The sequence below is a fragment of the Lithobates pipiens genome, unplaced genomic scaffold (genome assembly GCF_037356315.1).
Source record: "Lithobates pipiens isolate NorthernLeopardFrog02 unplaced genomic scaffold, aLitPip1_a1.2 Scaffold_8, whole genome shotgun sequence".
NCBI lineage: Eukaryota > Metazoa > Chordata > Amphibia > Anura > Ranidae > Lithobates > Lithobates pipiens.
In genome coordinates, this window is record NW_027507903.1 from 611,881,265 (window position 1) to 611,907,182 (window position 25,918).

At 46.4% G+C, this 25,918-nt stretch overlaps 1 protein-coding gene across 1 annotated transcript in view; it reads left to right on the forward strand.

Moving 5' to 3' along the window:
- The first annotated feature begins 12,901 nt into the window (after positions 1-12,901).
- Positions 12,902-25,918, forward strand: part of LOC143962327 (extracellular calcium-sensing receptor-like) — a 60,162-nt gene continuing 47,145 nt past the window's right edge. Inside the window, exon 1 of the mRNA XM_077471627.1 lies at positions 12,902-12,945. Within this exon, the coding sequence (XP_077327753.1) occupies positions 12,902-12,945 (44 nt within the window). The remainder of the gene's footprint in view (positions 12,946-25,918) is intronic.

The window sequence follows — 25,918 nt, forward strand, 5'->3', positions numbered from 1 at the left end:
TGGGTCTGTTTTCCAGGACTCAGTGGGTAGAGTCGTGATGTCGGTAGACTTCCCACCCACCTCTACACTCCCCTTATCAACATGCATTTTCTCCTGTGTATGTCTTATACTGAACTTCTGCTATGATCACTATCCAATCAAAACCCAGAAAAGTCCACACGTGACTTCAGCATGCCAAATCATGCTGAGGTGTGGAACAGCCAATCCTTGCAGAGCTGCTGAAGAAAGGAGTGGGGGTGGGAATTAAAAAATAATGTATGTCTTAGGTTAGTGCACAAGATATGTAAATCACCTGTCACTCACAGCAAGGGGGAAGAACAGACAAAGTTTTCACAGTTTGTCCGTTTTATTTCACTGAAAAAAGATATGAGGATTGCTCAGAGCTGGATTAACTCTTTGTGGCAAGACTGGGCACAGCTGATCTGAAATCCCATACTCTATATTGTGCCAGACAAAAAAAAAAAAAAAAAAAAATTTGTTTACATCCACTTTAAGATAAAAAGCCTTTTGTATGCAGCAGCCCCCCTAATACTTACCTGAGCCCCATCTAGATTCAACGATGTTGCATGAGAGACTCGGCTGCCCGGGACTCCCCTTCTCATTGGCTGAAACAGTAGCGCAGTGCCACTGGTTCCCTAGTTCCTGCTGCTGTCAAAGTCAGCCAATGAGGAGAGAAAGAGGGTGGGGCCTGGCCATGGCTCCATGTCTGAATGGACACAGAGAGCTGTGGCTCAGCTCGGGTGCTTCCCATAGCAAACAAAACAAATAGCTGCGCTGACATTGACACCACTGGTAATAAACCAGTGCTAAATAAATCAAAAAAATAAATTATATATATATATATATATATATATATATATATATATATATATATATATATATATATAGAAGTGGCAACATAAATTGAGTGCTTAAATGAATAAAAGTCCATATAATTGTGATGATGAAAAAAAATATATAAATTAAAAGTGAATGTGAACGTAATAAAAATCAAATATTCAATAAAGTCCCAATTATCAGCTGAGAAATTGTGATAAAATCATGCAATCTTTCATCACCAATAAGTGCTGATCACCGTGAGGAATAAGCGCTTACCAGAGGCTTCCATAGCAGACCCTTATTGAGTAATAGAACCCAAAGCCCAAAAAAATAAAGATTCCATAACAGACCCTTATTGAGTATGTAGCGTGTGTAAGGTACCAGCCAGTGGTAGGTAGTGTCCAAAGTGGAGCTCCTCTGTGGCACAACAGGTAAGACCGCAGCTGTGGGACCAGGAACATTCCTGTTCAAAGACACCCAGGTACATGACAGACCCCTCCGGGGACCTAGTGGGGCCTAGCAGGAAAGGAGGCATGGAAGTGTTGAATAAGAGCAGGGGCATGCAAATCTTTTTCTGAAACCCAGGAACGGTCTGTGATGGGATATCCCTTCCAATGAACCAAATACTGTAGGCCACGACCTTGCCTTCTAGAATCCAGAATCTTAGAGATTTCCAACTCATGTTGTCCATCAACAAGAACAGGAGGAGGTAGCTGTTGAGTTGTGGAGTAGCGACTGAAAGTTGCCCTTTTGAGGAGAGAAATGTGGTAAATGTATCCAGAGAGAGGAGGGCAATTTTAACCAATAGGAGACTGGCCCAACTCTAGCAATAATTCTGTAAGGACCGATGAATCGAGGGCCCAATTTGGTAGAAGGTTGTTTCAGTCTCACGTATTTGGTTGAAAGCCAAACTCTGTCTCCTGCCACATATGGAGGTCTTCATTTGTTGGAGAGAAGTGCAATTCTTGCCTATTGACTTCTGTAGTAATAAGCAAATCTTTTTCCAGTGTAGCAGAATATTTTTCACCCGCTGATCTGCTGCTTGTACACCAGAAGAAGGCTGAAGTATGGGAAAAGTCTGAGGGTGATAGCCTAGGGATGCATTTCTCAATCTTTCGTGTAAAGGGGGTTTTCTCTCAGTCATTGTAATACCTGCTTTACATGTGAGATGTGCTCTAGCTGAGTCTTGGAAAATATTAAGATGTCGCCCAAGTAGATGACCACAAAACTGTTGCTTAAATCATGAAAAATGCCATTCATGAAAGACAGCAGGGGCGTTACACAGCCCAAATGGCATAACCAGATACTCAAAAATGTCAATTGCGGGTGTTGAATACTGTTTTCCACTCGTCTCCCTCTCTAATTCAAATCAGGTTATAAGCCCCTCGGAGGTCTAGCTTAGAGAAGATAATGGCTCCCTTAAGTATGTCAAACTGTTCTAGAATGAGAGGCAAAGGGTAGGAGTCTTTTACTGTGATTTGATTTAACCCTCGATAATCTATGCATTGTCGAAGACCCCCATATTTCAACAAAGAAAAAACCTGCCCCTACTAGAGAAGAAGAGGGTCGGATAAAACCTCTTTCCAAGTTGTCTTTTACGTATTCCTCCATGGATCTTTGTTCAGGCAATGACAGGGGATAGGTCCTTCCTTTGGGAAGAGGTGATCCAGGAATCAAATTAATCGCACAGTCAAAAGAACGATGTGGAGGTAAAACCTCTGCCTATTGCTTGCAAAATGTATTTGCAAACTTGTTGTATTCGCAAGGCATGGTAGGTGGGATAGCCATGGAAGCCAACAGACAAACAGAAAGCCTTTTGGGTTGAGACAGTTTAGATAACAGGATGGCCCCCAAGAGGTTAGTTCTCCATTTTCCCAATCAAAAGAAGGGTTGTGTTGTTGTAACCATAGGTAACAGGCAGAAGTTGAGAATCAATAAGAGACAGGATGATTTCCTCTTTGTGGAGTGCACCTACCTGAAGGATGATTGTCATAGTCTCAAACTTTACAAGGCCATCTCCCAATGGTTGTCCATTCAGGGTGGTGATGCTCAGGGGTCTAGACTAATGGCGTGTACACACAAGCGTTTTTTCCGCTCAAGCTTGGCTTGCATACACACGGTCACACGAAAGATCGCTGAACTTTCGACCGTCAAAACAGACGATTGCAATTTCTGATCGCAACTTTTTCCGAACGAAAACATGCTCTCAATCTTTTGCTGGCAGGAATTCGGCCAGCAAAAGTCCGATGGAGCATACACACGGTCACATTTTCTGACCAAAAGCTTTCATCAGTCTTTTGCTGGCCGAATTTCTGATCGTGTGTACGTAGCATTAGGAACAAATGGGATGTTATTTTCCTTAGTAAAAGTGTAGTCCAGGAATATGCCAGCGGCTCCAGAATCCACAAAAGCCTCACAGGAGACAAGTTTAAATGGAAAATTGCAGGAACAGTAATTTGGGTCTTGGGGGATATACCTGTAAGGTCTAACCCAGCTGCTCCAACAGTGGTTGGACCCTGCCTTTTACTGGACAAGAAGGGCAGACAGATCACAAATGTCCTTTAAGTCCACAGTACAGGCATAGGCCCAATGCATGCCTCCTTTGTTTCTCTGACTCTGTTAGGTGGAGACGGCTGACTTCCATGGGTTCCACAGGTGCCTGGGATTCAACTGAAATTTCAGGTTCTGGCTGAGGTGGTGCTTGTAAGTTAGAGGCCAAACGGTAAACTGGCCTAGGAAGCTTGCGAGTTCTAAGTCTCTCTTGGCACCTTTCATGATACCAGACATCCAGATGAAAACATACAGCTCTATGAATTTTTCAAGGTCTTCTTGGGAATCCTTACGCGATCTGTAAGGCCTTTTTGGAAGGCTGCACGTAATGCCCCTGAGTCCCAATTAGTCTCAGCAGCCAGGGTACAGAACTCAATTGCATACTGTTCCACAGACCTGGTACCTTGCTGTATGTCCAAAAGTGAGTACTCAGCTGCAGAAGTTCTGGCTTGCCAAATACAGTCTGGAGAGAAGCCAGAAATGTGTCAGGGTCTTGCAGCACAGGATCATTGCATTACAGGTAAGGAGAGACCCAGGCTAGGACTTTCCCCTTTAACAAGGAAATGACAAAAGTTTCTTTGGCAGATGAAGTGCTAAAATTCCCAGGGTTGTTACGGAAAGGCAAACGGCAAACATTTAAAAAAACTTCTGCAGTCCACAGTATCACCACTAAATTTTTCAGGCAAGGGAAGTTTGAGTGGTAGAGACAGGTTGGAATGGAGCAGGAGTAGGAGCTGGACCAGGCAAGCAAGATTTAAGCATAGCACAAAGTTCATCTAACTTGACATTCAGAGCAGAAAGATGATGTTCATGTTCTCCAATCAATTGTCCCGGACACAAAATCTTCTTAACAATCTCAGCAAGGTCCACTGCCATTGTGGCCCGTTTGTAATGTAAGGTACCTGTGGTAGGTAGTGTCCGAAGTTGAGCTTGTATGCTGAGGATTCAGAGTAATGCCCCGTACACACGATCGAATTGTATGACGGACTTAGTCCGTCATACAATCCGGCAGACAATCCGGCGGCCTTTCTACCGAACGGACTTGGCCACACACGGATACACAAACAGTCCGACGAAAGCTTGCGCAATGACGTACAGCACGTACGACGGGACTAGAAATAGGAAGTCCAAGACACAGCAAAGCACCCTTTGGGCTCATTCTGCTGACTTTGCGTTAGTGGAAGTTTGGTTAGAGACGATTCGCGCTTTTCAGACTTCAGCTTAATTTGTCCGTTATTTTTTTTATTTATTTATTCTCGAATTGGAATATTAATCATAAGATGAGGATGAATAAAGACATTTGTGATAACTCTGTGTGAATATAAGCAGCAAAGCAACTTCACTTTTCTCGCATTATGAAGAAGAAAAGAATGTGCTATATTAAAAGATCACAAAATTAGCAGCATGACGAATATGCTAGCTTCAATACGAACACTAGTTTTACAAGACAGAACGCTTCCGCCCTGTAAATCCTTTCTGGGCATGCGCCATTCTTAGTCCGTTGGACTAGCATACTGACGAACGTATTGTCCGCTGAAACCAAAGTACGACGGGAAGATTGGTGTGCAAACCGGCCTTCTCAGTACTCCGGACTTCACGCTGAAAAAGTCCGCTGAAGCCCACACACGATCGGATTGTCCGTTGAAATGCGTTTCAACGGACTAAGTACATCATACAATTCGATCCTGTGTACGCGGCATAAGACGTAGTCAGGAAGGTCAAGTCGTCAACAGATCAAGCAAAGCGGTAAAAAAAAAAAACGAAATCCAAAGAATGGTCTGGGAGGAGGAGGTCATACACGAGCTGGCGCTGAAGTACCAAATCAGCAGGCTGGAGAATGGTCAAGAATTCAGGCAGAGGTTCAATACCTGTAGTCAAAATCCCAGTGCTATAAATACACCCAGCAAGCAAGTCCAAACAAACAGGCACTGAGTAACAGGAAATGCTGCTATTTATGAGCTGCTTAATTCTACAGAGATACATTCACTTGCCGCTGAACATGGCCATATAGCTCTGGGATGCCCTTCTCTGAGAAATACTTCCTTCCTAGGACCTTCCATTGTGGTGTTCCAATGGCCACAAATTTTCGAAAGGCCTCCGAGTCCACCAGTTTATATGGCAGTAGTTGGCGGGCTATCAGTTCTGACAAACCAGCCGTCAACCGTTGGGCAAGAGGGTTATCCGGCGTCATCATTTTTTTACGCTCGAACATTAGGCCCATGGAAGCCTGCCTTTTTGCAGAAAAACGTGAGCTTGGCGTGATGGAAGGTGAAGTGGAGGACAATTGTGAGGATAGAGGAGAAGGAGAAGTAGAAGACGAGGCTGGACGGTGAGAGCCTGGAGTGTGGCTTTGTGTGTTCCGTTGCTCCCACTCGGCTTGGTGATGGCAGCTCATGTGCCTTCTTAAGGCGGTTGTCCCTAGGTGAGTGTTGGGCTTACCGCGACTAATGCGTTGACTGCAAAGATTGCAGATGGCAACGCTATTGTCAGCAGCGGACACGTTAATAAAAGCCCACACTGCGGAGCCATGTGCAGGTGTCCTGGGAGCGCCAGATGTGACCGCACATGGTCCATGACTCGCTCCTGATACATTTGCAGTCTGCTTTGTCCCTCCTGTGCAATGTAAGTTATTCCTGCTTCTCCTCCCTATCTTCTGATCCATATCTCCCTCTGAACTCCCCTCCTCTTCCTCTCTTGTGGGCAACCACGTGACATCACTAGACACATCATCATCGACGTCACCTTCCCCACCGCTATAAGTAGAGATCTCGGAGTAGGCAGCAACACCGGGGACCAACCTCCTCCTTGGGCTGATCCGGGTACTGTCATCAGACTGCTGAGTAGCGATTGTTGCTACCTCCTCTTCCTGATCCAATACCAAGAGTGGCTGCGCATCAGAAATGTCTTGATATGGATCGGAAAATAATCCCTGTGACTCAAGCGGAAGGTATGTGGTGGTGGTGGTGGTGTTGTTGGTGGTAGTGTCTTTGGGGGTGCACATAGCAGAGAGTGAAGAAGAGGGTGCAGATCGAGAGGATGAGGAGGGTGCAGAAGGGTAAGGCTGAGCGAGCCACTCAACCAAGTCTGGTGTGTCCTTTAAAGTAATTGAACCCCTCTTCTGCAACTTCCCACTTTGGCTCAAGCCTGTTGCTCCTGCCCTACCCCTACCACCCCTGTGGAAGGGCCTGCCTCTTCCTCTGCCTGTCATTTTTTAAATGACCCTGTGACAAAACTCTCAGTCCCTATACCGATGAAGGACTGCTGCAGTATAGGGCAGCGGTCAGCAGTAGTGCACCTCAACCCAATGTATTGTGGACCTATACCAGTCCTCATAGAATAGCAGACTGTACCTCACTCAACCCTATGTACTATAGCACCCTACACCAGGTTATTACCAGTCCTTATAAGGACCTTTGTGGAACAATTAGGTTGTGTGTGAGTGATTAGCAGACTGTACGTCAGTCCCTATACCGATGAAGGACTGCTGCAGTATAGGGCAGCGGTCAGCAGTAGTGCACCTCAACCCTATGTATTGTGGACCTATACCAGTCCTTATAGAATAACAGACTGTACCTCACTCAACCCTATGTACTATAGCACCCTAGACAGACCAAGTTACCAGTCCTTATAAGGACCTTTGTGGAACAAGTAGGTTGTGTGTGAGTGATTAGCAGACTGTACGTCAGTCCCTATACCGATGAAGGACTGCTGCAGTATAGAGCAGCGGTCAGCAGTAGTGCACCTCGACCCTATGTATTGTGGACCTATACCAGTCCTTATAGAATAGCAGACTGTACCTCACTCAACCCTATGTACTTTAGAACCCTACACCAGGTTATTACCAGTCCTTATAAGGACCTTTCTGGAACAATTAGGTTGTGTGTGAGTGATTAGCAGACTGCAGCAGAAGGGCAGCAGTCAAGTATAATATTCTTTCTATATTTGGAAGAAAGAATATTATATGTGTACAAGCCTAGTGCCATACCAGTCCTGAAAAGAACATTTGTGGAACTAATAGTAACAGCTACTGATTAAACTGACCCTCACTGCCTCACACACAGCTTCCTGCCTGTCCCTATATAAACTGACAAAACAGAGGCTACTGGAACAATAACTGGAATAACACTTTTGTGGACCTGATATTAACAGCTAATGACTAAACTGGCTGTCCCTGCAGCACACACCGTCCTGTCCCTTTCTCTAAACTGACAAAAGACACTCAGGCTGCTGCAACAATCACTAGCACAGCACTGCCTATCCTGAACTGCACCTAACACCTATACCAGTCCTGAAAAGAACTTTTGTGTACCAAATAGCTAGCGATTTGTGTCACTGCAATCTCTCCCTGCTCCACACAGCAACCTCTCCCTATAGTGACAGAAGAAAGAATGTAAAATGGCCGCCGGATCGGGTCTATTTATAAGTTAGGGGGAATGTCCAAGTGTCCATGTGCTGTAATGTCTCAATTGGCTGGGTGAACGGCGTCAATAGTCCGCCGAACGGGCAGACCGCGAACAGCCGAAATTCACCGCGAAACGACCGCCGGGCGAACCGTTCGCCCATCACTAATCGGGTACATTGTACCCCTAAGATTGTGGGGAAACAGGGAAAGGGTAACTAGTTGAAAGGAGGACCAAACCATGGTATTCATATGTCAAATAATCTTTAATTATACAAAAAAAACACCCTCTAAATACCATAAAATAGTTAAAAATATATTTCAAAGAGACAACGTTGTCTCCTTAAAATATTAGGTTGCCCTCTACAGCAGACACACAAGAAATCTCTTTTGTGGATCTGCTGATCCGTCTGGAAAATCTGAGCACCCAAACTTTTACGAAAAGTACGGAGGCAAACACACTGCTCCATGCAAGCAGTCACCACCCAAAATCCCTGACACATGGCATCCCAGTGGGCCAGTTCCAGAGAATTAGGCCTAATTGTTCAAATGAACTAGACTATAGAAAGAAATGTACCAAAGATTTAGAGAGCGAGGCTGCTCACATCGTAATTTGGGAAGAGCCAAAAAGATGGCAAGCACTTAATGTAGAAATTAATTAATCCAGCCCCGGCCGGAATAGAAAAAAGGCCACAACAGAGGGACCTGTAAGGATTATCACCAAATTTGGTGTACAATGGAATGATCTGAATAAGATACTAAAAGAACATTAGCACATCCTTACATGATCAAAGGACCTCAGCAATATAGTAGGATCCAGACCCCCATCTTGTGACCAAATGTGCAAGTAACCTCAATGATACCCTGGTCCAATCAGAATTCATCAAAAGTAAAAGCAGAAACTGCCTAACTGATTTGGCACAATTTAGGGGGATGTTCCAGTGTGGTCACTGTGGAATCTGCAGATGTGTGGAGCGTTCTGATGTGGTCACCGATTCTGATGGTGTCCCATATTTACCCACAATGCCGACCTTCTTGGTGTGTTTGGCCATCTTCCTCTAATGCCGCGTACACACGATCGGAATTCCGGCCAGAAAAAGACAGAGAGCTTTTCATCGGAAAATGCGACCAGGTGTATGCTCCATCGGAATTTAGCTGTCAGAATTTCCGCCAGCCAAAAATTGATAGCATGTTGATAGCATGTTTTCAATTTTCCCGACGGAAAAACTTTCTATCAGAAATTCCGATCGTGTGTATGTAATTCCGACACGCCAAAAATCATGCACGCACAGATTCAACTACGAGACAGAAGCTATTGGCTACTGGCTATTGAACTTCCTTTTTCTAGTCCCGTCGTATGTGTTGTACGTCACCTCGTTATAAACTATTGGAATTTGATGTGACCATGTGTAGGCGAGACAGCTTGAGCCGAATTCCGTCGGAATTCCGTCAGGGAAACCATCAGAGCTTTTTCCGGCGAGAATTCTGATCGTGTGTACGCGACATAAGACCTGAGCGAAAAGGGCAGCAATAATTTTTAACCTTTTATGTGCAATATATTGACTATACCATTTGGATAAATAAACAGCGTTTTTTTTACTGCTGTGCCAGGCCTTTGTGTGACCTTGGAGATAACATGATGCGCTCCTGAATGACTTTGTTTTGTGGATTCCTCAAACACGTTCATATGAGTAGTGAGCTACCTATAGTGGATCTTCTCATAAACCATCATTCAATGTGTGACCCTAGAGACCTTGTCGTGTGTTTGCTGTTGAAGTGTAAATGCACATCAGAGGGTTCGATGTGAGCCTATTAGGAGGCAATTGGGCAGAAATGGTTAGATCTCCTAGATTAGACAACTCCACTGTTAAATTGTTATATTGTACCTAAAGTGGTTGAAAAAGTCTCCACAATAAACTCCCATGACAGGTTCTCTTATGAGGAATAGTATTGGCAGTGTGTTTGTTTTTCAGCAATGTAATCTCTAAATCCCTTTTCCCAGCAGTGCTTCTGTGCAGTCACATGATTTTCTCAGGTCTTTCTCCCAATCAGAGGGACTCCAGTGGGAGGGGCTCACATTCCTCTGCTGGTTTAGTTTCAGTTTCAGGAGAGGAGGGGCGGGGAGAGGAGAGGCGAGGAGAGGAGGGAAGAGTAGAGGAGAGGATAGGTGGGGAGAGGAGAGGAGGGGAGACACGGGGAAAGGAGAGGTGAGGATGGGAGAGAAGGGTTTGATTGGAGTAGAGGAGAGCATGGGAGAGAAGGGGCAGGGAGAAGAGGGGAGGGGAGAGGAGGGGCAGGGTGAGGAGAGAAGGGTATAGTAGAGAAGGGGATTGTGGGGAGAGGAGAGAAGGGGAGAGGAGGGGTGAGGAGTGAAGGGTAGAGTAGAGGAGAGGATGGGGGGGGGAGGAGAGGCAGGGAGAGGAGAAGAGGGGAGAGGAGGGGCAGGAAGAGGAGGGGCGGGGATTGGAGGGGAGAGGAGGGACTTTACACAGATCACAGAAATGACAGGAAAGGGGGAACAGCGGGGAATAGAGATGCTGCAGAAAGCAGGTTAATGCAAAGTCAGTTTACTGACAGGAACACAGGAACTGGCAGGATCAACCAGGTATTGTACTATATGGAAAAAGGATAATTAACATTCCAAAACATTAGCACAAAAATAAGGAAGGAAGGATCAAAGAAAGGAAAGAAAGATCGATCAAAGGAAGGATCTAAGTAAGGAAGGATTGATCCACTGGTCGCAGGAAAGACTGGTCGATTGATCACAGGAAGGATCAATTTATTGATCTGAGGTCTTGTGACGTCACAACTCCGCCCACCGAGCTCCGGCAAAGGGTAGCTCTGACTGCTGAAGGGGTGACATTTGCAAGGCTTGTCCAATTACAGAACACTGCTTGTGGCCACGATGAATCGGGGTCCAGGAAAGATGCACAGGTGATTCCGGTGTGAACGCACACAGAAGAGGCTGAAACTGGTGGAGAGCAGCAAAACATAATATGTAAAACGATAAAAGGAAAGGACTATGTTTGCATTCACCTACTGTTTTAATTATGAGCCCCCTGTCCTGGGATTGTGATTCACACCTTTCCCGAGGAGACAGAGTGGCCTTCGTAGTGGGAGTCTGATGATTCATCCATCTTGCCTGGGTTTTATCAATGCGTTTATGACCCAGTCTAGGTTGGCCCTTTCAATCACAGCGGTGTCGCGTGCATTTATTTCCTATCCACTTCAGTTGGTGCGGGGACTATATAATTTTCAATTTCACCCTCTTTATCCTCTATAGTTGTCGGACTTTAGCCTCGTACACACGAGAGGACTTATGTCCGACAAACTTCCGAAGGAGTTCTGCCGGAGTTCTGCCGGAGTTCCGACAGAGTTCTGACGGACTTTTCGACGGAGCGGACTTGGCCACACACAATCACACTAAACTCCGACGGATTCGAACGTGATGACGTACGACTGGATTCGAATAAGGAAGTTCATAGCCAGTAGCCAATAGCTGCCCTAGCGTCGGTTTTAGTCCGTCGGAATAGCATACACACGAGCAAATTTTTCGAAGGGACCGGGTCCGGCGGAGTTCCGTCGGAAAAATTTGAAGCATGTTCCATATTCTAAAGTCCGTCAGACTTTGGTGAATCAAAAGTCCGTTGCAGCCCACACACGATCGAATAGTCTGACGGACTCAGTCCGTCGGACTTTGGATGTTGAAAAGTCCTCTCGTGTGTACGGGGCTTTAATGTTATCTGTCTTTTTAGGACATTTGTTAACTATTTATTGGCGCTGCACTCTTTGTGATTTATATTTGTATATGGATGTATGACCAAGCCTATTAGTGCCGGCTGCCATTGTTATATACCTTTAACCAAGCGCGGATATCACTTTGTGTTTTCAATTTATCAATCACAGGAAGGATTGGTCAATCGATCGCAGGAAGGAAGCACTGGTTGAAGGAAGGTGATTGGCTCTCACACAGAGTTTGGAAGAGGCAGGGAGAGAGGGAGGGGGGGATGCAGAGACACTTTGGAGATAGCTGAATGTTGGTGGCACGTTAACTGACCACGCTATCAGAGATCAGCAGTCATGATAAATGTGGTCAGTTTACAGAGGGAAAGACAGGAACAGGCAGGATCAACTAGGTATTGTACAGCATAGAAAGGAACAACTGACATGGCAAAAGCACTTTGCTATATCTCAAGTCTTAGCCCTTGTACACACGGACACTCCGACAACCAAATCCGTCAGATTTTGTCCGACGGATTTTGTCCGAAACTGTTGCATACACACAGTCGGACAAAGTTGTCGGAAAATCCGATTGTTCAGAACGTGATGACGTTATTTCGTTACAACAGGACTACGTTCAGGCTAGTAGCCAATAGCTTTGGTGTAGGAATTTGATCTGAGCTTGCGTGGCACTTGCGTGGCACTTTGTCCGATCGGACTTCTCTACACATCATGTTATCGGAATATTTTACCAAGTTGTAAAACTTGGTCTGACGGAAACAGTCTGGTGGAGACCACACACAGTCGGATTATCCGACAAAACGGTCCGACCAGACACATTCCGTCGGAATCTCCGACCATGTGTACAAGGGCTTAAAGGAACAGGAGCATTTTTTTTGTGTGTTTTTCGGCTTTTTTAAGGGTTAAAACTACTTTAATGCTTCATTTTTTTATTGTAAGCTGATAAAAAGTTATTGAAACAGAAAAAAAATTGTTGGTGTTGGACTTTAAAAATTTATTTTTTTACTTACCTTTTACCAAAACTTGAGTGCCATCTGGATGCTGCCATTGGTTTGTCTTGTCTGCAAATGTGACTTTTATACGGAAGCAATATTTTTTAGCATCAGTAGATGTCACATTATTTATAGTTATGGTTGCCTTTCTGTGCTCGGGATCCAGATACACATTTAGTCTTCCCGTATAGTTGGAGAATATTTTGGGGGTTTTTGTGTTGTTATAAATTTCCTCATTTTCTCCTCCACAATAGTACGTATCACGTGATGCTTTTACTGCGATATTTATAGACTGGGTTTCGTTCTCTGGAAATGCAATCTGGCAGGGGATTGTTATTGCTCCTCCAACCACGGATTCCATTCTTCCAGGCTGATCAATGCAGTGTTGTGCTGAAGTTTCATGGGGTCGGTCTATGAAAAGAACACATTGCGATTATCACTCAGGTGAGAAAAAAGGACGTCGAGAGCTCATATTTTTAAAGGTGAACATTTTCTTTAACCTCTTGCTTACTGGGCACTTTCACCCCCTTCCTGCCCAGGCCAATTTTCAGCTTTCAGAGCTGTCACACTTTGAATAACAATTGCACGGTCATGCTACACTGTACTCATATGACATTTTTATCTTTTTTTTTTACACAAATAGAACATTCTTTTTGTGGCATTTAATTACCACTTTTTTTTTTAGTTTCTGTTGTAAAATTATGTAAATAAGTAATTTTTCTCCTTCACTGATGTGCCTTGAAGAGGAGGCACTAATGTGCCGCAATTATGGGCACTGAAAGGCAGAACTGACTGGTATCACTGATGGGTGCAGATTGACATCACTGATGGGCACTGATGAGTAGCACTGATGGGCACTGTTGGACAGTGAAAGGCAACACTGACTGGCATCACTGCTGGACACAGATTGGCATCACTGATGAGCAGCACTAAAAAGCAGCATTGACTGGCATCACTGCTGGGCACAAATGGGCATCACTGCTGGGCAGAGATGGGCATCACTGATAGGCACTGATGAGCAGCGCTGATGGGCAGTGAAAGGCAGCACTGAAAGGCATCACTGATGGACATAGATTGGCATCACTGATAGGCCCTGTTGGGGCTGCACTGAGGATCAGTGCCCTGATTACCTGATAACCGACATTTTCTTGTTTACAAGTGATCAGTTGTGATTGGACACAGCTGATCACATGTGTAAAGAGTCTGGTCATTGGCTCTTTACCAGGATCAGTGATATTTCATGTCCTAGGGACAAAGTGCACAACCGATCGCCGTGCCATGTGTCTCCTGAGGGTGCACAAGTGCGGCATCAGAAGCCCCCTTACTTCAGGATCTTCATCCCCCCTTACATCAGAAGTAGAGACCATAGGCATCAGACACATAACTAGAAATCAGAGGGCCCCATAGCAAAATGTTGTTGTATGCCCCCCCCCCAGAAAAAATGAACTAATGCCACTGAACAACAGATTACCACACTCATGTGGCACAGTAACCAGACAACAGCTTATGTTAATTTCGAACAACAAAATATGCAGTATACTGTATACAGCCCATGAAGGACACACATTGCAGACCTCCATGCCTTCTAACCAATTTCTGTGCTGATTATACTTCTGTGTAAATACAAGGCAAATAGGGGAGAAATAAGACAGCAATGATGAACAGTGACCCTAATGGTAGTTTGATCAAGTTTATTCTTAAGGTCGTAGGAACATTCTTCACCCTTGAACCTGGCATTGCCTCCCCTCCCTTTGTGCTGAAATTATCATAGTGAAAAAATATAGCAAACATTTTCTTCACAAAAATAGGAAAACAGATGACAGTCTCCCCCTCCCTTCCTACCTCCTGACCAGACTCCAGAGCCTCCTCATGTGCCGAAAACCATGTCCCTTCACAGGCGTGCTCGAGCGTTCTTCCCCGCCCACTCTGCTCTCTGCTCCTGCTGTATGTGGCTGCGTGTGTCAGGACGCGGCCGGACTCGCGGGGCCCCCGGAGGCTTAACAGTAAACTTACATTACTCATCCTCACCCAGGGGCAAATCCACAGTCTAATCTCTGGAGGGGCACTGACAGAAAATATGTTTTTTTGGGGGGCAATATATCGGGGAAATGGCTGATGTTGGCGCTTCAATCATCACAGCGCCATTTTTGTTATGGTGTCAGGATGATTGTATCGCATTATTTCTATTGTTACATTGTAATATAAAATGAAATAGTTCAACTCACCATAATGCAGAATCAGTGGGAGCCTCGAGTGTGTCACTTGCCACATCACCTGCCACACTTTGCGGATTGACCACTTGCCATGTCGCCTGCCACCAGATGCAGATTGTCACATGTCACATGTTGTGAAATGTTACCTGCCATGTCACCTGCCACACATTACAGATTGTCCACTTGCTATGTCCCAGATTGTCACTTGCCACGTCACCTGCCACACATTACGGATTGACACTTGCCACGTCCTAGATTGTCACTTTCCACACATTATGGATTGTCACTGGCACGTCCTGGATTGTCACTTGCCACACATTTCAGATTGTCACTTGCCACGTCACCTGCCACACATTACAGATTGTCACTTGCCACGTCACCTGCCACACATTACAGATTGTCACTTGCCACACATTACAGATTGTCACTTGCTGCACATTACGGATTGTCACTTGCTACGTCCCAGATTGTCACTTGCCACACATTACGGATTGTCACTTGCCAGATCCCGGATTGTCACCTGCCACACAATACGGATTGTCACTTGCCACACATTACAGGTTGTCACCTGCCACACATTATGGATTGTCACTTGCCAGGTCCCTTATTGTCACTTGCCATACATTACGGATTGTCACTTGCCACGTCCCAGATTGTCACTTGCTGCACATTACGGATTGTCACTTGCCACATCCTGGATTGTCACCTGCCACAAATTACGGATTGTCACTTGCCACATCCCAGATTGTCACCTGCCACACATTATGGATTGTCACTTGCCACACATTACGGATTGTCACCTGCCACACATTACAGGTTGTCACTTGCCACAAATTACGGATTGTCACTTTCCAGGTCCCTTATTGTCACTTGCCATACATTAAAGCGGAGGTCCACCCTAAAATGGACCACCGCTCATCGGAATCCCCCCCCCTCCGGTGCCACAATTGGCACCTTTCAGGGGGGAGGGGGGTGCAATTACCTGGATAATCCAGGTAACTGCACCCACTTCCGGGATAGCTGTCTGCGGAAAGGGGCGTAATCTACGCCCCTTTCTGCAGACAGCTAGTGCCCGCCCCTTTGCGCAAGTGCCCTGCTGCCTGCTGGGAAACACACAGATCCCAGAGGCAGCGGGGACCGTCCGGATTGCGCCGCGCGACTCGCGCATGCGCAGTAGGGAACCGGGAAATGAAGCCGAAATTTCCTGATTCCCATACCCAAGATGGCGGCGGTAGCACCCGAGTGTCGATCTAGAGATCGGCTTCGGGTGCCGACATCGCGGGCGCGCTGGACAGGTAAGTGTCACTATTTTAAAAGTCAGCAGCTGCAGTATTTGTAGCTGCTGACTTTAAAAAAAAAAAAAAACGCGGAGTCCCGGCGGACTCCCGCTTTAAGGATTGTCACTTGCCACGTCCCAGATTGTCACTTGCTGCACATTACGGATTGTCACTTGCCACACATTACGGATTGTCACTTGCCAGGTCCCTTATTGTCACTTGCCACACATTATGGATTGTCACTTGCCACATCCTGGATTGTCACCTGCCACACATTATGGATTGTCACTTGCCACACATTATGGATTGTCACCTGCCACACATCACGGATTGTTACATTTGCCAGGTCCCTTATTGTCACTTGCCACACATTACGGATTGTCACTTGCCATGTCCCAGATTGTCACCTGCCGCACATTACGGATTGTCACTTGTCACATCCCGGATTGTCACCTGCCACACATTACGGATTGTCACTTGCCATGTCCCAGATTGTCACCTGCCGCACATTACGGATTGTCACTTGTCACATCCCGGATTGTCACCTGCCACACATTACGGATTGTCACTTGCCACGTCACCTGCCACACATTACAGATTGTCATTTGCCTTGTCACGAATTGTCACTTGCCACACGTTATGGATTGTCACTTTCTGTGTCACTTTCCTGCTGTGTCCCAGAGTCAGGCAGCAGATTATCTTTCAGGAAGCAGAGAGATAATGCTTCCCACGGCTGCCTGCACAGTGAGAGGGAACTTCGTTGCAGGGATGCAGGGCGGGCACCGGGTGGTGAGAGATGATGTCATCTTTCTGCTCCTCCACCCGTCAGCTCCCTGATTGGCCAGCCCTCTCACCCATGAGCCGCCCAGCTGACTCACCAACTGAGCCACTTGACAGCCCTCTGAGCCGCCCGCGCTCTCACCCGGGGAGCCGCCTGTCCTCACTGGGCCCCACTCAGCTGTACGTTCCATAGCGTCCATGTGTGAGGCTATGACGGTAGTTCCACCACTGATAGGCATCCTCTGCTGACCCTAATCTTCAATCAGTGTACATTGAAGATACATCACTGACCCGAGCAACAGGCCAAATAAAATCTTGTAGCGGGCTGGATGTAACCTGCAGGTCCTAGTCTGGAGATACCCGGTCTATTCCAAAAAGTATTTGTGCTTACGCTTATGAAAATTACATTGTGACTTAAGCTAGCCATACTGTACACTAGTAGAATGTATTTTGAACATTTTCTAATTTAGAACATTTGTTGAATTTTCTGATTATTAGCAGTGTCAAATCAATGTTTGTTTTCAACCACAGAAAATTTGAAGGAAAAGGATGGAAATTTATTCTTTGAATGAATGAACGCACAAAAATTATCATGAGTACAACCTCCTGACCACGGGAAGGTTTTACCCCCTTCATGACCAGGGCATTTTTTTTGCTATTCAGCACTGGCAATTAGGCTGTTATGCAAAGCTGTACGTAAAGGAAATTTATATAATTTTTTTTCCATACAAATAGAGCTTTATTTTGGTGATATTTTATCACCTCCTGGGTTTTTATTTATATATATTACCCATGATTTGAGTTTTATATATGGTTGAATCAGTTATTATCACAAGAGTGTTACTCTGGATGCATGTAGTCATGCGTTGAGGGTCATGAGTTGTTTTTTATATATATTTTTTTTGCGCGACACTTCTCATTTTAATTTTATTATTCAGGTGGTATGGGAATCACACATTTCAGTGCCACCAGCAGTTCTATATTTATTTAATTTTTTCAGTTTTATTTTTTTCGTTTTTATTTTATTTTTTATTTGCACAAAGGATTCCTCCATATACAGTGCCTTGCAAAAGAATTCACCCCCCTTGGCTTTTTACCTATTTTATTACATTACAGCCTTTAGTTCAATGTTTTTTTTTTAATCTAAATTATATGTGATGGATCAGAACACAATAGTCTAAATTGGTGAAGTAAAATTAGAAAAATATATACATAAAACAGTTTTTCAGAAATAAAAAACTGATAATTGGCATGTCCGTATGTACCGTATATATCGGCGTATAACACGCACATTTTTCCCCTTAAAATCAGGGGAAAATCATGGGTGCGTGTTATACACCAATCCTCGCTGTCTGTGGGGGCAACAGGAGAGCCACCGACATAGACCGAGCTGAGTGTACTGTGTACTCGGTAGACTCGGCTCCTCCTAGCCTTTACATTGGCCCAGTGTTGTGTCCATCATAGGAGCCGGGCCAAGGGGCGGACAGGGGTGTGACTGCGAGCGGAGCTGTGTAGCTGAGTACACAGTATACTTGGATCAGCTCGGTCTATGTTGGCGGCCGAATATCTCATCAGCGGTGGCAAATTCAAAACCCAAACATGCTGCAATTTTGGGTAAGGCTGAAGATGGACACTGCAAGGCTGCAGATGGACACTGGGGAAGGCTGCAGATGGATACTGATAAGGCTGCATTGATGGGCATTTAAAATGTAAGTTTTTTTTCCTTAAACTTCCCTCCTAAAAGTTTTTTTCCGTAAACTTCCCTCCTAAACTTGGGCTGCGTGTTATACGCCGATAAATCCGGTATTCGCCACCTTTATTATGAAGCCCATAAAAATCTCTGGTGCAACCAATTACCCTCAGAAGTCACATAATTAGTGAAATGATGTTCACCTGTATGCAATCTAAGTGTCACATGATCTGTCATTACATATACACACCTTTTTCAAAGGCCCCAGAGACTGCAACACCTAAGCAAGAGGCACCACTAACCAAACACTGCCATGAAGGAACTCTCCAAACAAGTAAGGGACAATGTTGTTAAGAAGTACAAGTCAGGGTTTGGTTATAAAAAAAATATCCAAATCTTTGCTGATCCCTAGGAGCACCATCAAATACATAACCAAATTGAAAGAACATGGCACAACAGCAAACCTGCCAAGAGACGGCCACACACCAAAACTCAAATATAGAAAGCATATTATAGTGCACTGCATGCAGTGCTGCTGACCGATTCTGCAGCTGTCGTTTCTCAGTGTAGGGAGGGGCAGTTTGGTTTTTGGAGCAGGGACAGTCTGCAATTCACTAGCTACTAGCTAGCTACTATTAGGTCCACAAAGGTCCTTTTAGGACTGGTATAGGTGTACTATTTCGTGTGCAGTATATAGGGGTGTAATACATGTATAAAATACTTTCAAATATAGAAAGCATAGTATAGTGCATTTCCACTGTGCAGCATTGTGACTGCTGAGCAGTTCTGCAAGGATACTACAAAGAGTGACAAACGCAATTAGAAAAAAGTATTATAACTGGTGTGATAGACCAGTTGCCACCCAAAACGACAGATTGAAGCGGGGTGTTATATACCTTCTTCCACATCTACTGCACTTCTCTAGAGACTTTTGTCACAGGGTCATTTAAAAAATGACATGCAGAGGAAGAGGCAGGCCCTTCCGTAGGGGTGGTAGGGGTCGGGCAGGAGCAACAGACTTGAGCCAAAGTGGGAAATTGCAGAAGGTGCGTTCGATTACGTCAAAGGACAAACCAGACTTGGTTGAGTGGCTCACTCAGCCTTACTCTTCTGCACCCTCCTAATCCTCTCGATCTGCACCCTCTTCTTCACTCTCTGCTGTGTGCACCCCCAAAGACACTACCACCAACAACACCACCACCACCACCACTACATACCTTCCGCTTGAGTCACAGGAATTATTTTCCGATCCATCACAAGACATTGCCGATGCGCAGCCATTATTGGCATTGGATCAGGAAGAGGAGGTAGAAACAACCGCCACTCAGCAGTCTGATGACAGTACCCAGATCAGCCCAAGGAGGTTGGTCCCCGGTGTTGCTGCCTACTCCGAGATCTCTAATTATAGCGGTGGGGAAGGTGACGTCGATGATGACGTGTCTAGTGATGTCACGTGGGTGCCCACAAGAGAGGAAGAGGAGGGGAGTTCAGAGGGAGATATGGACCAGCAGATAGGGAGGAGAAGCAGGCAGAACTTACATTGCACAGGAGGGACAAACCAGACTGCTAATGTATCAGGAGCGAGTCATCGACCATGTACGGGCACATCTGGCGCTCCCAGGATGCCGGGACATGGCTCCGCAGTGTGGGCTTTTTTTAATGTGTCCGCTGCTGACAATAGTGTTGCCATCTGCAGCCTTTGCAGTCAGCGCATAAGTCGCGGTAAGCCCAACACTCACCTAGGGACAACTGCCTTAAGAAGGCACATAAGCTGCCATCACCGAGCCCTTTGGGAGCAATGGAACCCACAAAGCCACACTCCAGGCTATCACCGTCCAGCCTCTTCTACTTCTCCTTCTTCTCTCTCCTCAGAATTGTCCTCCACTCCACCTTCCATCATGCCGTCCTCACGTTTTTCTGGAAAAAGGCAGGCTTCCATGGGCCAAATGTTCGAGCGTAAAAAAATGATGACGCCGGATAACCCTATTGCCCAACGGTTGACAGCTGGCTTGTCAGAACTGATAGCCCGTCAACTACTGCCATATAAACTGGTGGACTCGGAGGCCTTTCGAAAATTTGTGGCCATTGTAACACCACAATGGAAGGTCCCAGGAAGGAAGTATTTCTCACAGAAGGGCATCCCAGAGCTATATGGCCATGTTCAGCGGCAAGTGAATGTATCTCTGGCACACAGTGTCGGTGCCAAGATACATCTGACCACAGACACGTGGTCTAGCAAACACGGGCAGGGAAGATATATGACTTTTACTGCCCACTGGGTGAACCTTCTGATGGCCGTCAAGCATGTAACCCATGGCTCCCGTGTAGATTTGGTTTTACCGTCACGGATTGCATGCAGGCCTGCCTCTTCTTCTCCTCCTCCTACTCCATCCTCCCTCTTCTCCTCGGCTGACTCCTCCTTTTCCGCTGCTAGCGTCTCTTCTGCTCAAGATCCCCAGAACCTATTTGACAAGCCAGGTGAGACATTGCCATGTTGTGCTGCGTCTGTTGTGCCTGGAAGCCAAGAGCCACACTGGCCCGGCACTCCTTTCAGCTTTGCGTTCACAGGCAGATCAGTGACTAACACCGCTCAATTTGACAGTTGGTAAAGTGGTGTGTGACAACGGTGCCAATCTGCTTAGCGCATTGAAACAGGGCAAAATTACACACGTGCCATGCATGGCACACATCTTAAACTTGGTCGTGCAGTGATTCGTTGTCAAATACCCTGGGGTCCAGGAAATCTTGCAGCAGGCAAGAAAAACCTCGGCCCTTTTCAGAAGATCTTACACGGCCATGGCTCGCCTTGCTGACATTCAGCGGCGACACCATCTGCCGGTCAGACGTCTTATTTGCGATTGCCTGACGCGATGGAACTCAACCCTCTATATGCTTGATAGGCTGCTCCAGCAGAAACGTGCAGTTAACATCTACCTATACAAACTCTGCGACAGAACAGGTTCTGGGAGCTTGTTTTTTTTTCACAGCGCCAGTGGCTGCTCATCCACGATGCATGCAGACTTCTGCGGCCATTTGATGAGATCACCAAACTGGTCAGTCGCAGCCATGGTGCCATCAGTGACATGGTACCTTATGCCTTCTTTATGGAGCGTGCATTGCGTTGTGTCATTGATCAAGCTGTGGAGGAGTAGGAGCGGGAACATGAGGCAGTTGCAATGCTGGATGAATTCCCAGGGGGGCTACTCTATCTGAGACAAGTCAACAACAGGAGTCTGAAGAGGAGTCAGAGGAGGATGGTGCCGGGGCGGATGAAGAGGAGCAAGAAGAGCATGCTTTAATTCTTTCTGGGATCCCTGTTGTCCGTGGATGGGGAGAGGAGAATGAGGAGGACGACATTATCCTGGATGATGAGCAGGAGCCGGGCCACCGCACCGCTTCCAGTTTAGTGCAAATGGGGGCCTTCATGCTCCAGTGTTTTAACAGGTACCCCTGTATAAAAAGCATAAAGGTCAAGGACCAGTACTGGGTGGCAACGTACTTAGACCCCCAATATAAACAAAAAATGGCGGAAATGTTACCACCATCACAGAGGGCTGTCAGAATGGAGCACTTCCAGGCCTTGCTTAGAGAAATGCTGCATTCTGCTTTTGCGTGCGCTGGCAAAGAAAATCCTACTCCCAGAGAAAGAGTTGCAGGTACCAATCCAACAGCGCCTGCAAGAAGAGGGCGGTTTGAAGATGTGTTGGTCACTTCTGATATGAGATCATTCTTTCAGCCGACCCATCGACAGGTGTCATCTGGATCCAGCATCAGGGAACGCCTAGACCGTCAGGGGTCCGACTACATCAGGTTAACGGCCGATGTGGACGCTCTGAGGAGTGATGAACCCCTGGACTACTGGGTGGGCAGGCTTGACCTCTGGCCAGAGCTTGCCCAATTTGCAATGGAACTGCTGGCTTGCCCCTCGTCCAGTGTCCTGTCCGAAAGGACGTTCAGCGCAGCAGGGGGGATCGTGACCGATAAGCATACTCGCCTAGCTCACGACAGTATTGACTACCTCACATTTATAAAAATGAACGAGGCATGGATCTCGGAGGAATTCAACACATGTGACCATGGCAGCACAGTGGTGTAGTGGTTAGCACTCTCACCTAGCAGTAAGTAGGGTCGCTGGTTTGAATCCCAACCACGACACTACCTGCCTGGAGTTTGCATGTTCTCCCTGTGCCTGCGTGGGTTTCCTCCGGGTACTCCGGTTTCCTCCCACACTCCAAAGACATGCAGGTAGGTTAATTGGCTTCTGTCAAAAAAAAAAAAATTGGCCATAGTATATGAATGGGGACCTTGGATTGTGGGCTCCTTAAGGGTAGGGACCGATGTGAGTGTGCAATGTACAGGGATAGGGACAATTGTAGACACTCAGGTTGAACTTGATGGACTGGTGTCTTTATTCAACCTAACAAACTATGAAACTATGAAACTATGACCAGTAGACCATGTATATGCATAACTCCATAAACGATTTATATAATCTAGCACACTGTCCTTTTTTGTACCTTTGGCTCATTTCCTTGTACAAAAAAAAGCACACCGTACTATATGCCCGTACCCTCCTGTTTGAAGAGGTTGAGCGGTGTCATATTTTTGGGTCCCGCAGCGAGTTGCTGGCTTCAGTGCTGGTGTCAGTGCTCTCTATCTCGGTGCTGGTGTGGTGTCAGTGCTCTCTATCACGGTGCTGGTGTGGTGTCAGTGCTCTCTATCACGGTGCTGGTGTCAGTGCTCTCTCTCTCTATCTCGGTGCTGGTGTCAGTGCTCTCTCTCTATCTCGGTGCTGGTGTGGTGTCAGTGCTCTCTATCACTGTGCTGGTGTGGTGTAAGTGCTCTCTATCATGGTGCTGGTGTGGTTTCAGTGCTCTCTATCACGGTGCTGGTGTCAATGCTCTCTCTCTATCTCGGTGCTGGTGTCAGTGCTCTCTATCTTGGTGCTGGTGTGGTGTCAGTGCTCTCTATCACAGTGCTGGTGTCAGTGCTCTCTATCTCAGTGCTGGTGTGGTCTCAGTGCTCTCTATCACAGTTCTGGTGTCAGTGCTCTCACGGTGCTGGTGTCAGTGCTCTCTATCACGGTGCTGGTGTCAGTGCTCTCTATCATGGTGCTGGTTTCAGACAGTGAGAGAGATAGCAGCGGAGAAGCCAATTAGCAGGCAGTGCCAGCACCATGGCTGAGGATCAGCACTGGGCTGGCACCTCAGCACCACCGCAGTGGAGCCCTGCATAGGTGGGGGTAAGGGCCACGCAGAGGGAGGAGTCAGGGGCTCAAGCACAGGTTGGCACACTGGGACACTGGCACAGGTCTGCGCTGCCCCGACTGTGGCACTGATCATCTCCTGCACCCCCTTCATAGCCTGCCCTGACCTTGCCTCTCCTCCATGGCCTTCATACGCTCCTGAATTGACAAAATTTCACAGATAAAAAAAGAATGCTTGTCGTTGTCGATCCCAGATTCACTTAATACTTCTGGTATGTCAGTGTCCATGTTGTGGGACTATGTGTGCACAGCTAGTAAGTATTTTGTGGCTGAAAATATGACCTGAAGGTTTGCCTGCCATTAAAGTCAATGGGGTCCACCGCGAACCTTGAGATTCGCAAACTTTTGGCCACGATCACGGTTCGCGTTCGCGAAACGTCCCTTTGGAAATTCATCCATCACTAGGCGCCAAGCCTAACAAGTGTATAGAAGTGTATAGAAGTGTATGTGTGCTGCTTTTGCTTACAGATCTGGCTGGGTTTCTTTCCTTGCCTTCAGTTCTGAACGGCAGGGAGAAATCCAGCGAGAGTCTGTGTTTACAGACAAAGATCAGTGCTGTGATTGACCCTCACTGATCAGCAGGTATACAGACAAAATGATTGTCTGTAACTTGCTGACAAACTCATACTGTGTACAATCACAACACAGGTCAGCAGGGGGTGTGCCTGAAAAGCGGGAAGAAAGCTGTGACGTACGGGTACAGTGCCTAGCCTGCAGCTCAGTGGTTGATGGCTCATTTGAAAGCTGAACATTTGCTTTTAACATTCGATTTTGGAGTGGATGGACTTTCCCAAACGCTGTTAGAAATTTATTTGTTTGAAAAAAATATTCCATCCTGATCTTTCAAATCTTTTCATGCAGTCAAAATTTTACTTCAGTTTGACCCCACTAGTGATTAGAAAATCAAACAAATTTTCTAATGAAATTCCACTTGTATGCAAGTTTTGGGAGTGTGTTTATGGGAATGTTTGACTATTCTTCCAGAAGTGCATTTCTGAGGTCAGGCACTGATGTTGGACAAGAAGGCCTGGCTCACAGTCTCCACTCTAATTCATCCCAAAGGTGTTCTATCGGGTTGAGGTCCGGACTCTGTGCAGGCCAGTCAATTTCCTCCAACCAAAATTCGCTCATTTATGTCTTTATGGACCTTGCTTTGTACACTGGTCCAAATCATTTGGTGGAGGGGGGATTATGGTGTGGGGGTTGTTTTTCTGAGGTTGGGCTTGGCCCCTTAGTTCCAGTGAAGGGAACAGTTAAGGCATCAGCATACCAAGACAATTTGGACAATTTCATGCTCCCAAATTTGTGGGAACAGTTTGGGGATGGCCCCTTCCTGTTCCAACATGACTGGGCCCGTGCACAAAGCAAGGTTCATAAATATATGGATGAGCGAGTTTGGGGTGGAGGAACATGACTGGCCTGCACAGAGTCCTGACCCTTCTGATGTAATGAACTGGTGCATGCTGGGTCGACAACTTCACAAGGTGGCAATTCCATCAGGTGACATTGCCAGGAGACCCTGCACTTTACCTAAATAAGAACTGTCAAACGGCGAAGCCTGTAGTAGGCAGCCAGACATAATTTTAATTTTTTTTTTCTGGGTGCAGCAAGTGGCGTGATTGATGATAGATTTACATCGGGGGACACTATTTTTTTTTTTAACCACTTGCCGCTCGCCCACCGTCAGTGATGGAGGAGCTGTGCGGCTCTCGTTCTGGGACGATGACATATGATGTTGCCCCATTATGGGCGCTCTTGTGCCCCCACGGGGGGCATGAAGAGCAGCGATCAAGGAAAACGCTGTGTTGCTAGGACACGGCGCAACCCGATCTCTGTAAAGAGCTGCTCATGCGGCTTTTTAACCATGTGATCGGCTGTGTCCAATCACAGCCAGTCACACGAAAGTACCGGTGATCGGCTATCATTGCCTCACACTGACAGAGTGTGTGGGGAAGAGAGCCAATCAGCGGTGTCTTCTTCATCAGTGTCCTGATTACAGTAAAGCTCCCCAGGGCCACCAATCAGTGCCCATCAGTGCCACCAATCAGTGTCCATTAGTGATGCCAGTCACTGCTGACTTTCAGTGTCCATTAGTGCCTGCTCATTATTGATGCCCATCAATGCTCATCAGTGCCTCCCATCAGTGCCGCCTATCAGTGCCCATCAGTGCGGCATATTAGTGCCTCCTCAT